A 14,554-nucleotide genomic window follows, 5' to 3' on the forward strand; every position below is an offset into this window, starting at 1 on the left:
ACTCTGTTTCTATATACACCCGTACGTAAGACAGAATTAGACCTATTTTTGTTTTGCAAACGACTTTTCTGAATCACACATGTAAAGAGTACAGTGATGAGATCTTGAAAACTAAGACTAAAGTCTGGAACAGAATGTAGCCCGAAAGGAAATTATTCTGTGAAACATGATTTTGGAACACCTACATCTACAGGACTCTTCTGCATTTCACACTTAAGTGCCTGCCAGACGGTTCATCGACTGTCTACCGGTCGACTCCCGAAGAGCGCGCGGTACAAATGAATCTTTCCGTGCTAGTTCTGATTTCTCGTATTTTATCACGATGATCATTACTTCCAATGAAGCTGGGCGTCAACAAAATAATTCCACGTGGCTGGGGAAAGTTTGTGATTGAAATTTCGTGAAAAGATCTCGCCGCAAAGCTTTTGTTTTAATTACTGCCACCCTTGACTCGCGTATCGTATCCGTGTTACTGTCGCCCCTATTTCGCAGTGATACAAAACTAGCTTCCCTTCTTCGAATTTTTTCGGTGCCCTCCGTCGATTCTGTCTTCTAAGGATCCCATACCACGCAGTCAATAATGTCTGGTAAGAATCCAGCAAAGCAATTTTACAGGTCAGGGCGAACAAGCGTTGTGTAGGCAGTCTCATAGTATGTGTGCTATTGGCCAATAAAACGCGGTCTTTGGATTGCCTTCACTGCGCCACGTTCTAAGTGATCTTTCCCGTTTAAACTGTTAGCAACTGTAATCATTAGGTATTTAGTTGAATCAACAGCCTTTGTAATTGTGTGACTTAACGTGTAACCGAAACTTTACCGACTCCTTTTAGTGGTTATGTGGATGACACCATGTATTTCATTATTTCTACCCAATTCCACTTTGCGCACCATAAGATATCTTGCTTGAATCATTTTGCAATTGTTTTCGATCTTCTGTTGACTTTACGGGTTGGTAAGCCTCAGTATCATCTGCAGAAAATCTAAGATACAGTTGAGGTTGTCTCCTAAATCGTTCATATAGATTAGGATTAGTAGAGGGCATATAACACAACGCTGGGGAACGCCAGAGATCACTTTGTTGTACTCCACGACCTTCCACCAGTTACTACGAACTGTGACTTTCTGTCGGGAAATCAAAAATCCAGTCACACAACTGAGACGCACGCACGCAATTTGGTTAGACGTCTCTTGTAAGAAAAATGTCAAAAGACTTCTGGAAATCTATAAATGTGGAATCAGTTTGACATCCCCTGTCGATAGCAGTCGTTAATTCGTCTAAGTAAAAAGATGGTTGTGTTTCACAAGAACGATATTTTCTGAATCCGGGCTCACTACCTGTCGATAGATCGTTTCCTTCGAGATAATTCATAAGTTCGAGCACAGTGTACCCTCCAAAATGCTACCGCAAACTGACGTCTGAGATATGGATCTGTAATTCAGTGAATAACTACCAATTTCCTCTGTTGAGTATCAGTGTGACCTGTGCAACTTCGAGGTCTTTAGATACGGATATTTCGTCGAAACAACGATTGTATATGATTTATAAGTATGGAGGTAGTCTATCAGAATCTACATCTACATCCACATCCATACTCCGCAAGCCACCTGACGGTGTGTGGCGGAGGGTACTTTGAGTACCTCTATCGGTTCTCCCTTCTATTCCAGTCTCGTATTGTTCGTGGAAAGAAAGATTGTCGGTATGCCTCGGTGTGGGCTCTAATCTCTCTGATTTTATCCTCATGGTCTCTTTGCGAGCCATACGTAGGAGGGAGCAATATACTGCTTGACTCCTCGGTGAAAGTATGTTCTCGAAACTTCAACAGAAGCCCGTACCGAGCTACTGAGCGTCGTCTCTACTGCAGAGTCTTCCACTGGAGTTTATCTATCATCTCCGTAACGCTTTCGTGATTACTAAATGATCCTGTAACGAAGCGCGCTGCTCACCGTTGGATCTTCTCTATCTCTTCTATCAACCCTATCTGGTACGGATCCCACACTGGTGAGCAATATTCAAGCAGTGGGCGAACAAATGTACTGTAACCTACTTCCTTTGTTTTCGGATTGCATTTCCTTAGGATTCTTCCAATGAATCTCAGTCTGGGATCTGCTTTACCGACGATCAACTTTATGTGATCATTCCGTTTTAAATCACTGCTAATGCCTACTCTCAGATAATTTATGGAATTAACTGCCTCCGGTTGCTGACTTGCTATATTGTAGCTAAATGATAAAGGATCTTTCTTTGCCGGCCGCGGTGGCCAAGCGGTTCTAGGCACTTCAGTCCGGAACCGCGCGACTGCTACGGTCGCAGGTTCGAATCCTGCCTAGGGCATGGATGTGTGTGATGTCCTTAGGTTAGTTAGGTTTAAGTAGTTCTAAGTTCTAGGGGACTGATGACCTTGGATGTTAAGTCTCATAGTGCTCAGAGCCATTTGAACCATTTTTTTTTATCTTTCTTTATATGTATTCGCAGCACATTACACTTGTCTACATTGAGATTCAATTGCCATTCCCTGCACCATGCGTCAATTCGTTGCACATCCTCCTGCATTTCAGTACAATTTTCCATTGTTACAACCTCTCGATATACTACAGCATCATCGACAAAAAGCCTCAGTGAACTTCCGATGTTATCGACAAGGTCATTTATGTATATTGTGAATAGCAACGGTCCTACGACACTCCCCTGCGGCACACCTGAAATCACTCTTACTTCGGAAGACTTCTCTCCTTTGAGAAGGAGTAGAAATCCGACGGTCTGAGGTTCGAGTCTCGATCCTATACACATTTTCAATCTTCCAGGAAGTTTCAAATATAATACTTATTGTAAATGTCGTGTGACTAGGGCCTCTCGTCGGGTAGACCGATCGCGGGCTGCAAGTCTTTCGATTTGACGCCACTTCGGTGACTTGCGCGTCGATGGGGATTAAATGATGATGATTATGACAACGCAACACCCAGTCCCTGAGCGGAGAAAATCTCCGACCCAGTCGGGAATCGAACCCGGGCCCTTAGGATTGACATTCTGTCGCGCTGATCACTCAGCTATCCGGGGCAGACATAATACTTATTGTAGCCCAATGATAACATATAAATAATGCCTGGTTACAGGAAATCTTGTTGCGGAAAATAAGAAACATATCCCTCATTTAGTGGCACTTGTTGTCCATATCATGTAAGCGAATTTTGTCCTCTTAGCGTTCCCAGAGATTGGAGGTTGATGCCGTTACTGGCAAACAGCAGCACCACATGAAGACGACCACAAGTGTGACGTCCCGAAGCAGTGAGTCACAGTTGCGGAGGAATTGTTCGGCAAAATAAAAGCAACTTCCTACAAGTTCTCTTTTGTGTTCGTGCCTCGGCAGTGTAGTTCTCAATGGGCCTCGTGTTTGCCGTCACAGCCGTGCTGCGACGTACGAGCACCGCTGTTCAGACATCGCGCTGTGTCTCACGGCAGATTGCTATCGCTCGTGCTGCTCCCGGGGACTTGAAGCGTATCTGATGCCGCGTTGCTTGCGCCGCCACCGTGCTGAACATCAAAGCGTGCCCCAGCAGCGCGGGGGACCGCTTTCAGACCGACCCACAGGTGTTCCGTTGGCGACCGCTCACGGCTTACCTGTGCGCCAGCACGCTTCCTTTCTGCAGCCTCGCTTATCCCTCCATCACCGGACGTCACCTGTTTCTTCCGCAGGATGCTGCGTGTCCCTCAAGGACAGTCGCTTTGCTTCGCCGATTAGCATTCCGTCAATGCTTTTGCCTTTGCGTTTCCCACATTTACGTACATACTTCACAAACTATTACATCACTGCTAGTTACGTCCCTCCCTCTGTAGTACCCGCCTTTGTGGCCAGGATCGCAGTCGGCACGGTAGCTCAGCGTGTTCGGTCAGAGGGTTAGCTCCCCTCTGTAATAAAAAGCTGCGTTAATCGATCAACAACGAACTTAAACGGGAGTCTTACGACGTCCGCCCCAAGCAGATGCAACGAACGAAAGCGAACAAAAATGAGATTACAAAAAAAATAATAATAATAATAATAAACAACTGAGTGAAGGAATCAACAACGAGCTTCAACGGGTGTAATGTGACGTCCACTACGACCAAATCAACGAACAATAACGAACAATAACGAACAAAATGCAAGAAAAAAAGAAAAACAAAAAGTTCGCAAACGCACGTTTGTGCGGTGACGCTTGCCTCACAGTCAAGCCAGCCGGCACGGTAGCTCAGCGTGTTCGGTCAGAGGGTTTCGCTACACTCTGTTGTAGTGTCACCGCCAGACACCACACTTGCTAGGTGATAGCCTTTAAATCGGCCGCGGTCCGGTAGTATACGTCGGACCCGCGTGTCGCCACTGTCAGTGATAGCAGACCGAGCGCCACCACACGGCAGCTCTAGAGAGACGTCCTGGCACTCGCCCCAGTTGTACAGCCGACTTTGCTAGCCACGGTTAACTGACAAATACGCTCTCATTAGCCGAGACGATAGTTAGCATAGCCTTCAGCTACGTCATTTGCTACGACCTAGCAAGGCGCCATAATCCTTTGCTATATATATTGTGATGCCTGTACCGTCAGACCAATGTTCACCAATTGTGGATTAAAGTATTACGGCAACTGCGTCCGTTTTCTACGTTGTCATTTCCTTGTAATGTTCCAGACCTCACGCCAGTCTGCGTGTAATTAAACGCGTGCATTTCGGCCTCCTCTAGCAACACTTCATCTGTAATAAAAAAAAACTGAGTGAACGGATCAACGAACAACCTGAACAGGTGTCATGCGACGTCCGCCCCGATCATATGCAACGAACAAAATAGAACAAAATGAGATAACAAAAAAAGCAGCCGGTTCGAATCCTGCTACTGAGAAATTTTTACTGCAAATATTTGACTGCTAAGGGGAGAAGAAGTGAGGGCGTCAAGTTCCTGATCAGCAATCTTTGGGCCAATCAGTGTCCTGGATTAAATTTCCAAACTTCTCCACAGTGTCTCATGAAGTGAGGGCATGTGATACTGTTGATCACCCATCGAATTGGGCGTTAAGCTCGGCCGCTTGTTATTCGAGAGCGGGGTATGTGCCGACACCGGCTCTCACCCTCTTGCTTCCCTTCATCCACAACAACACAACGCCGCAGTCCTCCTTAGAGCACAGACACGTGCTTCACTACACCTGGCTAGAAGTCAGATTACTTTCAGAACATGCTGTTACAATAGCTCCGTACTTAACAACCATACACAAACGGACGCTCGTCTCAAGATTCGTGCCTAAGGACTGGAAAGTTGCACAAGTCATACCAACACCGAAGAAAAGAAATACGAGTAATCCATTGAATTACAGACCCATATCACGAATGTCGATTTTCAGTGCTATTTTGGAACATATACTGTGTTCGAAAGTCAATTATCTCTCACGTAACGCTCTATTGACACACAGCGCGGATTCAGAAAAAATCGTTCTGTGAAACACAAGTAGCTCCTTATTCCCGCAAAGTAATGAGTGTTATTGACAGGGTATCTCAGATTGTTTCGATATTTCTAGATCTCCAGAAGGATTTTGACACCGTTCCTCACATGAGTTTCCAATCAAACTGCGTGCCTACAGACCTATATATCTAAAGTCGATCAGTTGTAGAATTTTGGAACACGTATTATGTTCAAGTATAATGACTTTTCTGGAGACTAGAACTCTACTCTGTGGGAATCAGCATGGGTTTCGAGAAAGACGGTCGTGTGAAACCCAGCTCGCGTAATTCGTCCACGAGACTCTGAGGGCCATAGACACGGGTTCCCAGGTAGATGCCGTGTTTCTTGACTTTCGCAAGGCGTTCGATACAGTTCCCCACAGTCGTGTAATGAACAAAGTAAGAGCATATGGACTATCAGACCAATTGTGTGATTGGATTGAAGAGTTCCTAGAAAACAGAAGGCAGCATGTCATTCTCAATGGAGAGAAGTCTTCAGAAGTGATTTCAGGTGTACCGCAGGGGAGTGTCGTAGGACCGTTGCTATTCACAATATACATAAATGACCTTATGGATGACATCGGAAGTTCACTGAGGCTTTTTGCGGATGATGCTGTGGTATAGCGAGAGGTTGTAACAATGGAAAATTGTACTGAAATGCAGGAGGATCTGCAGCGAATTGACGCATGGTGCAGAGAATGAGAATTGAATCTCAATGTAGACAAGTGTAATGTGCTGCGAATACATAGAAAGAAAGATCCCTTATCATTTAGCTACAATATAGCAGGTCAGCAACTGGAAGCAGTTAATTCCATAAATTATCTGGGAGTACGCATTAGGAGTGATTTAAAATGGAATGATCATATAAAGTTGATCGTCGGTAAAGCAGATCCCAGACTGAGATTCATTGGAAGAATCCTAAGGAAATGCAATCCGAAAACAAAGGAAGTAGGTTACAGTACGCTTGTTTGCCCACTGCTCGAATACTGCTCAGCAGTATGGGATCCGTACCAGATAGGGTTGATAGAAGAGATAGAGAAGATCCAACGGAGAGCAGCGCGCTTCGTTACAGGATCGTTTAGTAATCACGAAAGCGTTACGGAGATGATAGACAAACTCCAGTGGAAGACTCTGCAGGAGAGACGCTCAGTAGCTCGGTACGGGCTTTTGTTGAAGTTTCGAGAACATACCTTCACCGAGGAGTCAAGCAGTATATTGCTCCCTCCTACGTATATCTCGCGAAGAGACCATGAGGATAAAATCAGAGAGATTAGAGCCCACACAGAGGCATACCGACAATCCTTTTTTCCACGAACAATATGAGACTGGAGAAGAAGGGAGAACCGACAGAGGTACTCAAGGTGCCCTCCGCCACACACCGTCAGGTGGCTTGCGGAGTATGGATGTAGATGTAGTATTGTCTCACTTCTACGACTATATTTGTGATTTTTCTGTCAGAAAATTCGCTTTCGTAGTACGTGACGTTAAGTCATTAAGTGAAAGATAATTAGTATATGGCGTAATAGGCCCTCTGCTGTTCCTGATCTACTTAAACGATTTAGGAGACAATTTGAGCAGCCCTCTTAACCCTGTGGCGCGTAGCGTCCACTACAGTGGACAGCTGTTAATGGTTGTTTCTTTGGCGTTTTCAGTCGGTCCTGAGGCTGCAACTGCACACAGTTCGCTGCAGTGGGCACTACCTACTGGTGTTGTGTCCTGCATGCATTTTCAGCCTCATGACTTATTGAAAACACCAGAGAAGTGACCATTAAAAGTTGTCCACTGCAGTGAAATTCATGCGCCACAGGGTTAAATTGTTTGCAGATGATGCTGTCATTTACCGTCTTGCAAAGTCGTCACATGATCAAAGCCAATTGCAAATGATTTAGGAAAGATATCCGTATGGTACGAAACGTGACAGTTGACTCTAGATAACGAAAAGTGTGAAATCATCCTCATGTGTGCTAAAAGGGACCCGTTAGATTTCGGTTACACGATAAATCACACGAATCTAAAGGCTGTGACTTCAACTAAACACTCAGAGATTACAACTACGAATAGCTTCAACTGTGGAGACAGCGAACCAAAGACTGCGATTTGTTGTCAGAGAGAAAATACAAAAGATCTATTAAAGAGACTGCCTATATTACGTTTGTTCACCATCTTTTGGAGTACTGCCGTTCGATGTCGTACACGCATCAGACAGGATTGACGGAAGACATCGAAAATTTCAAAGAAGGGTGGTTCGTTTGGTATTATTGCGAAATACAGGAGAGAGTGCCAGGGATATGGTACGTAGACTGAGATGGCAATCATTAAAACATAGGCGTCTTTCGTTGTGGCAGGACCTTATAATGAAATCTCGGTCGCCGACTTTCCTCTCAGAGTGTGAAAATATTTTGCTTGTGCCCATCTACATAGGGAGAAATTGTCATTGTAATAAAATGAGAAAAATAGTGGTTAGCACGGAAAGATTTAAGCGTTCGTTTTTCCAGCTCGCTGTTTGAAAGTAGAATGGTATGGTTTTCTTGAAGGTGGTTCAATGATACCTCCATCAGGCACTTAATTGTGAATTGCAGAGTAGTCATGTAGATGCACATGTGGAGATCGCATTTCATACCAGGTCGGAAGAAGGCAATGGTAAACCACCTCCACTTGGCCCTTGCCCAGAAGGGCGGTGTAGGATTGCTGTAGGTGCTCCCCTACGTTCATTCCCTCAGTTTGGGACTTCGTTGATGTGCGTCGGTACGATTTACAGTATCCCTTAACTTGTTTGTGCGGTCCTTACGCAAGAAAAACGGTGGAGGCATCTTTCTGCAATCTGTCGCAAATGCTGAGTCTCTAAACGTCTTTGATAGCGCTTGGTAGAAAGATCTTCTTTCTTCGAAGGATGCCCATCCAAGCTCATGGTGAATATACTTACCTCTCTCGTACTGAAATAAATTAAAGGGACTAAAATGAATGGATCGAGGGACTGACATAAGTGAAGAGGCAAAGACAGGGCCGTGCGGGATTAGCCGAGCGGTCTGGGGGGGGCTGCAGTCATGGACTGTGCGGCTGGTCCCGGCGGAGGTTCGAGCCCTCCCTCGGGAGGGGTGTGTGTGTGTTTGTCCTTAGGATAATTTAGGTTAAGTAGTGTGTAAGCTTAGGGACTGATAACCTTAGCAGTTAAGTCCCATAAGATTTCACACACATTTGAACATTTTTGAACCCATGCTAGCTGAAAATTTATACCAAACCGGGTCTCAAACCGAATTTTTTTTCCCCAACTTACCAGTCCTGTGCACTGAATTTACCCTCCGCCACACACCGTCAGGTGGCTTGCGGAGTATGGATGTAGATGTAGAATGTATGTGTCGAAGGTGAATATAAGTGTCGAAGGTAAAATCGTCGCAGTTTATTACATTTACCAACTATCAAGTACAGTGACGTGAACCATAGTGGTAAAGCGTACAAACCGTCGGTCTTCCTGAATGTCGCGAGTAATTCACGTCATAACGATCCTACTTTAAACGAAAATTCTGTTTTCTGACGCGATTTCTTCGATGGTTCCCTCCCCATAGGTGCCCTCCCCATACACGACACAACAGTTTCAAACTGCCTCCGCTGCCTTCACTCCTGCGTTAAATCCAAAGGGAAGAAAATGTCGCCAACGTTATACACTTTCCGTATGACGCTATATTTTCTAAAGCTTAAACAACACCCCTCACAACCTTCATATAATCTTATGGAGCATTCAGTGGACTGGAGCACGTTACCAGTGATTCAGTCTTTCATTGTCACCGATCTGCCCACGAATCATTTCCTAGCACAGACACCACAGTTTCTCTGACGGTGCGTTTGATGACTGCAGCACTAAAACATTCGATACATTTCCTTTCTGTAGCTGAGATGATCCTTCTGTCACCGGACGTCACCTGCTTCTACCGTAAATCGCTGCGTGACCATTCATGACGCGCACACAGGCATTTCAGCAGTCATTGTTCCCACAACGCCCCGTAAGCGACTGGAGCGGGAAGACCCCATAATTCATGGTGTTATGGAAAGTATCCTCTGCCATGCACTTCACAGTGGCTTTCAGAAATCTGACATATACGTAGACGTAAAATTACATTACACGAAATCTACTGCTGGTTGTAGCTTGTAGACTAGCGACGATATTGCTGTTTGTGGCTGGAAAGTGATTTGTTGTATGTTGTCCGCAGGTGTCGCGTTCTAATTCACCGACGAAGAGAGAACCCGGAGAAGGAGAAGCAACTACATCATGCTCTGTAACACGTAAGTCACTGCGAATAGCTACAAATATTAAACAGTGTTAGCCATTTTAGCGTACCATTGATGTCCAGGGGGTTGAGGCGTGGCGCCTTCGCATCGCTCCTGTCACTTGTTAGGACGATATCGTTATAGGCATGAGTCATCGACAGATGTCACCAGCTGACATGGACCTGAGTTACAGAGCTGCACGTAGTTGTACTAGTAGGCGGCAGAGGTCAGCAGTTGACGGACAGTGCTAGCAGTCGTAGTCAAAACAATGTTGTAAAGTTATGTTTGATTAATATTTAATGTATTTGCATAATTATAATTGCTTTATATGTTTACTAATTAACAGAGTGAGTGTTGTATGACTGAAGAAGAACAGAAGTAAATGAAAATTGTTTTGTTTATTCACGAAGTACCAGTAAAACTATACAGGGGATTTACTATAATTAAATGTGCAGTCAGTTTACGGTACTAATAAATCGTGAGTAGAACACAAATTAATCGGTAATTTCAGAAGGAGTAATTTTATATTTGATAGTTTTCTAAATTTATTTATTTAGCAATTACCATAGAAAGAAATGTTTTACTATGATTGGTCATTGAAGTAAAGCGCGGGTTAGCGCGGGATAATACTGCAACCTGATTTGCTGTTTGTGATATCAGCCAATCAGAAAAATGCAGGCTCGCGCCAATCTATGCTGGGAACAAAGCCTTTGGTTTGATATAGGGGGGTCGGGCCTGAGGGTTCGAACTAGTAACATCTGATTGAAAGCAGCTCCGACGAAAGTACTGTAAAATCGCGGAAAAATGTTAATTACGAGTTCGCGAAGTAGTACAAAGTGAATTTAAGTGAACGGTATAGCGGAAGTCGTGTGCAATTTCAGACGGAATATCAAAATTATTGCTTTTGACTGTTAGTTAAAACCGCGTGGCGTGTTTTGCGATCTAAGACTGGAACAGGTATTACGTGTAGAGCAGAGTGCACAACATTTGAGCGAGCATTTTCATAACTAAACGATCCGGTGAACTCTGTTAACTTCGGTAACGGGTGTAAATACCATTAACTGGCAGCGTGTGTGATTGTAGTGTGCGTGTGAACTTTACATTGTGTTGCCACTTAGTACGGACTTGGCAGTATTAACTGTGATCTTTATCGTAAGAATACACCTGAAAATTTACATTGCCAAGTTAAAACTTTTATTTCAGTAGCTAGCCACATCCCGTTTACCGGACAATTCTATGTATGTTGCGACCTGCAATAGACAGTAGTGGTCTAGTATTTTCTACTACAGCTTTTAGCTAGACAAATGAACATTGCTGGACATTGGTAGGGCGGTAAAAAGAAACGTGCCGCGCCGCAGGGTGGACAAAAAATGGAAACAACAACAACATAATGCATTACAGTGTCTTAATATGATGTATGAAACCCGTTGGCATTCACAACAGCTTCCAGTGGTCTCGTAATGAATTAATACATATGCTGTATGGTTTTCCTTCCTGCAAAATAGTGGCAAGTTCATTTAACGATGATGCATGTGACTGGCAATGACGCACCCCTCTCTCCAAGGTAGACCATAAAGCCTCAGTAATTTTGAGATCTGGTGACTGGTGGCCACGAAAAGTGAGACGGTTTATCCTTGTGCCCACGAAACCAGTCGTGTATGATGCGAGCTGTGTGAAAAAGTGCCCTGTAGTCTTGAAACACAGCATCGCCTTTGGGAAACAAAAGTTTTTCCATGAGAAGGACCTGTTCACCCAGATTGGTCACGTAATACTTGACAGTATTGCGACCCTTTAGAGTAACCATAGGCCGCCATTGAATACAATGATATTTTTTTAGTAATCGGTCTTCTGACTGGTTTGATGCTCTACCCGCCACGAATTCCTCTCCTGCGCCAACCTTTTCACCTCATAGTAGCAGTTACGACATACGTCATACATTATTTGCTTGATTTTTCCAATCTATCTCTTCCTCAATAATTTTTACCATATACAGCTCCTCCAGTACCACGGAAGGTATTCCCTGGCGTCTGAACAGATGTCCTGTCATTCTATGCCTCGCTGCTTCTGCGTAGAATCTCCTCATTCCTTAGCTTTTCTTCTGTTCCGGTTTTCCCACAGTCAATATTTCAGTACCATACAGTGCTGTGCTCCAAACGTACATTCTCAGAAATTCAAATTAAGATGTGTGTTTGACACTACTAGACTTCTCGTGGCCAGGAATGCCCTTTTTTGCCAGTGCTAGTCTGCTTTTTATATCCTCCTTGCTCAATCCGTCATGGGTTATTTTGCTACCTAAGTAGCAGAATTCGTTAATGTCGCCTAATTCGTGGTCCCCAATTCGGATGTTACGTTTCTCTCATTACTTTCGTCTTTCTTCGATTTACTCGCCATCCCTGTTCTATAGTCAGTGGACTGTTCTTCCATTCAATTGATCCTGTAATTCTTGTTCACTTTCACTGAGGATAGCAATGTCATCAGCCAACCGTATCATTGATATCCTTCCACTTTGAATTTTTATTCCACTCTCTTTTATTTCGGTCATTGCTTCTTCAATGTATAGTTTTAACTGTAGGAGCGAAGGACTACGTCCCTGTCTCAGAACTTCTTTAATCCGAGCTCTTCGTTCTTGGTCTTTCAGTCTTAATTTCCCTCTTGGCTGTTGTACACAATGTAATGTATATTACCCGTCTTTCCCTATATCTTACACTATTTATCTCGGAAATTCGAAAATTTTGCACCATTTGACATTGCTGAACAAATCCTATGAACGTGTCTTGATTTTGTTCAGTCCCACTGTTTTCATCCGCAACGTCAGAGCTGCCTCTCTGGTGTCCTTACCTTTCCTGCTGCCAAATTGATCGTCATCTAGCAGACCCTCGTTTTCTTTCCCATTCTTACGCATATCATTCTTGTCAGCAAATGGACGCATGGGCTGTTAAACTGATTGTGCGATAATCCTCGCACTTGTCTGCTCTTGCAATGTTGGGAATTGTGTGGATGATATTTTTTCCGGAAATCTATCGTATATTGCCAGTCTCAAACATTCTACACACCAACGTGGATAATCGTTATGCTGCCGTTTCCCCCAATGATTTTAGAAATTCTGTAAAATGTTATGCATCCCATCCACCGTATACGATCTTCCCCATCATAGACTCATTCAGCATAATCTTTGCGCATATCCACTCTCTTCTCGGCATTTAACAGTTGAATTCCCATTTCACTCTTAATATTATCGCATTTGCTGTTAATTTCACTGACGTTTGTTTTTACTTTTCTATATACTGAATCAGTCCTGCCGGCAATACATCTCTTTCTCGATTTCTTCACATTTTTCATGCAGCCCTTTAGTCTTAACTTACCTGCATTTCCTGTTTATTTGTTCCTAAGTGACTTGTATTTTTGTATTGCGATATTTCCCTATGCATTTTGTACTTTTTTTTCGTCGATCAGCTGGAGTATTTCTTCTGTTACCAATGATTTCTTCGCAACTACCTTTCTTGTACCTACGTTTTTCTTTCCAACTTCTGCGACTGTCCAATCCTCTTCAACTGTACTGTGTACTGAGCTATTCATTATCGCAGTATCTATGGTCTCAGAGAACTTCAAGCGTATCTCCTCATTCCTTAGTACTTCCGAAGCCCACTTCTTAGCACACTGATTCTTGTTGACCAGGCTCTTAAACTTCAGCCTACCCTTCCTCATTACCGAATTGTGATTTGAGTCTATATCTGCCCCTGGGTACGCCTCCTCACCCAATATCTGATTTCGGAATCACGGCCTGGTCCTGCTATAATCTAACTGAAATTTTTCTGACTCTCCCAGCCTTTTCCAAGTATACCTCCTCCTCTTGTGATTTTTGAACAGAGTATTCCCCATTACAAGCTGAAATTGATTGCACATCTCCGTTAATGTTTCTCCTCTCTTCATTTCTTCTACCAACCCATATTTTTCCGTAATCCTTCCTTCTAGTCCGTCCCTTAGAACCGCATTCCAATCCCCCATGACTATTCGATTTTCATCTCCCTTTACATACTGAATTACCCCTTCAGTGTCCTCATATAGTTTATCTCTTCATCTTCTGCTTACGACGTCGGTATGTACGGCTGAACTATTGTATTGAACTGTTCACAGTAACCGATTCTCTGCCCCACCTTCCTGTTCATGACAACCGTATCATTGAACTATTCACAGTAACTGACTCTCTGCCCATCCTACTCCCATTATACCACTTCCTTTTCGCTGATATTATCCTATACTCGCCGGCCGGGGTGGCCGAGCGGCTCTAGGCGCTACAGTCTGGAACCGCGCAACCGCTACAGTCGCAGGTTCGAATCCTGCCTCGGGCACGGGTGTGTGTGATGTCCTTAGGTTAGTTAGGTTTAAGTAGTTCTAATTTCTAGGGGACTGATGACCTTAGAAGTCCCATAGTGCTCAGAGCCATTATCCCATACTCGTCTGAACAGAAATCCTTGCCTTCTTTCCATTTCACTTTCCTGACGCCCACTGTATTTAGATTGAGCCTTAGCATTTCCCTTTTCAGATTTTCTAGCTGCCCTACCACGTTCGAACCTTTTCTCATGGCTGCCTCTCCCTTGGCAGTCCCCTCCGGGAGATACGAATGAGGGACTAGTCCGGAACCTTTTTGCCAATGGAGAGAACATCATGATACCTTTTCAGTTACAGGTCATATGTCCTGAGAATACACATTATGTGTCTTTAATGCAAGGGTTTCCACTGCCTTGTGGATCCTCTTGCCGTTGATCATTGCTGATTCTTCGGCCTTTTAAGGGCAGTTACGACTCCAAGGGCAAGAGAATGCCCTGAACCTCC

At 44.0% G+C, this 14,554-nt stretch overlaps 1 protein-coding gene across 1 annotated transcript in view; it reads left to right on the plus strand.

Moving 5' to 3' along the window:
- The window catches only part of LOC126249995 (mucin-6-like), a 323,978-nt gene that overhangs the window by 86,356 nt on the left and 223,068 nt on the right, over window positions 1-14,554 (plus strand). The window contains exon 3 of the mRNA XM_049951522.1: window positions 9,664-9,736. Coding sequence (XP_049807479.1) covers window positions 9,723-9,736 — 14 coding nt within the window. The 5' untranslated portion in view covers window positions 9,664-9,722. The remainder of the gene's footprint in view (window positions 1-9,663; window positions 9,737-14,554) is intronic.

Source organism: Schistocerca nitens, chromosome 1 (genome assembly GCF_023898315.1).
Source record: "Schistocerca nitens isolate TAMUIC-IGC-003100 chromosome 1, iqSchNite1.1, whole genome shotgun sequence".
In the NCBI taxonomy this organism is placed as follows: domain Eukaryota; kingdom Metazoa; phylum Arthropoda; class Insecta; order Orthoptera; family Acrididae; genus Schistocerca; species Schistocerca nitens.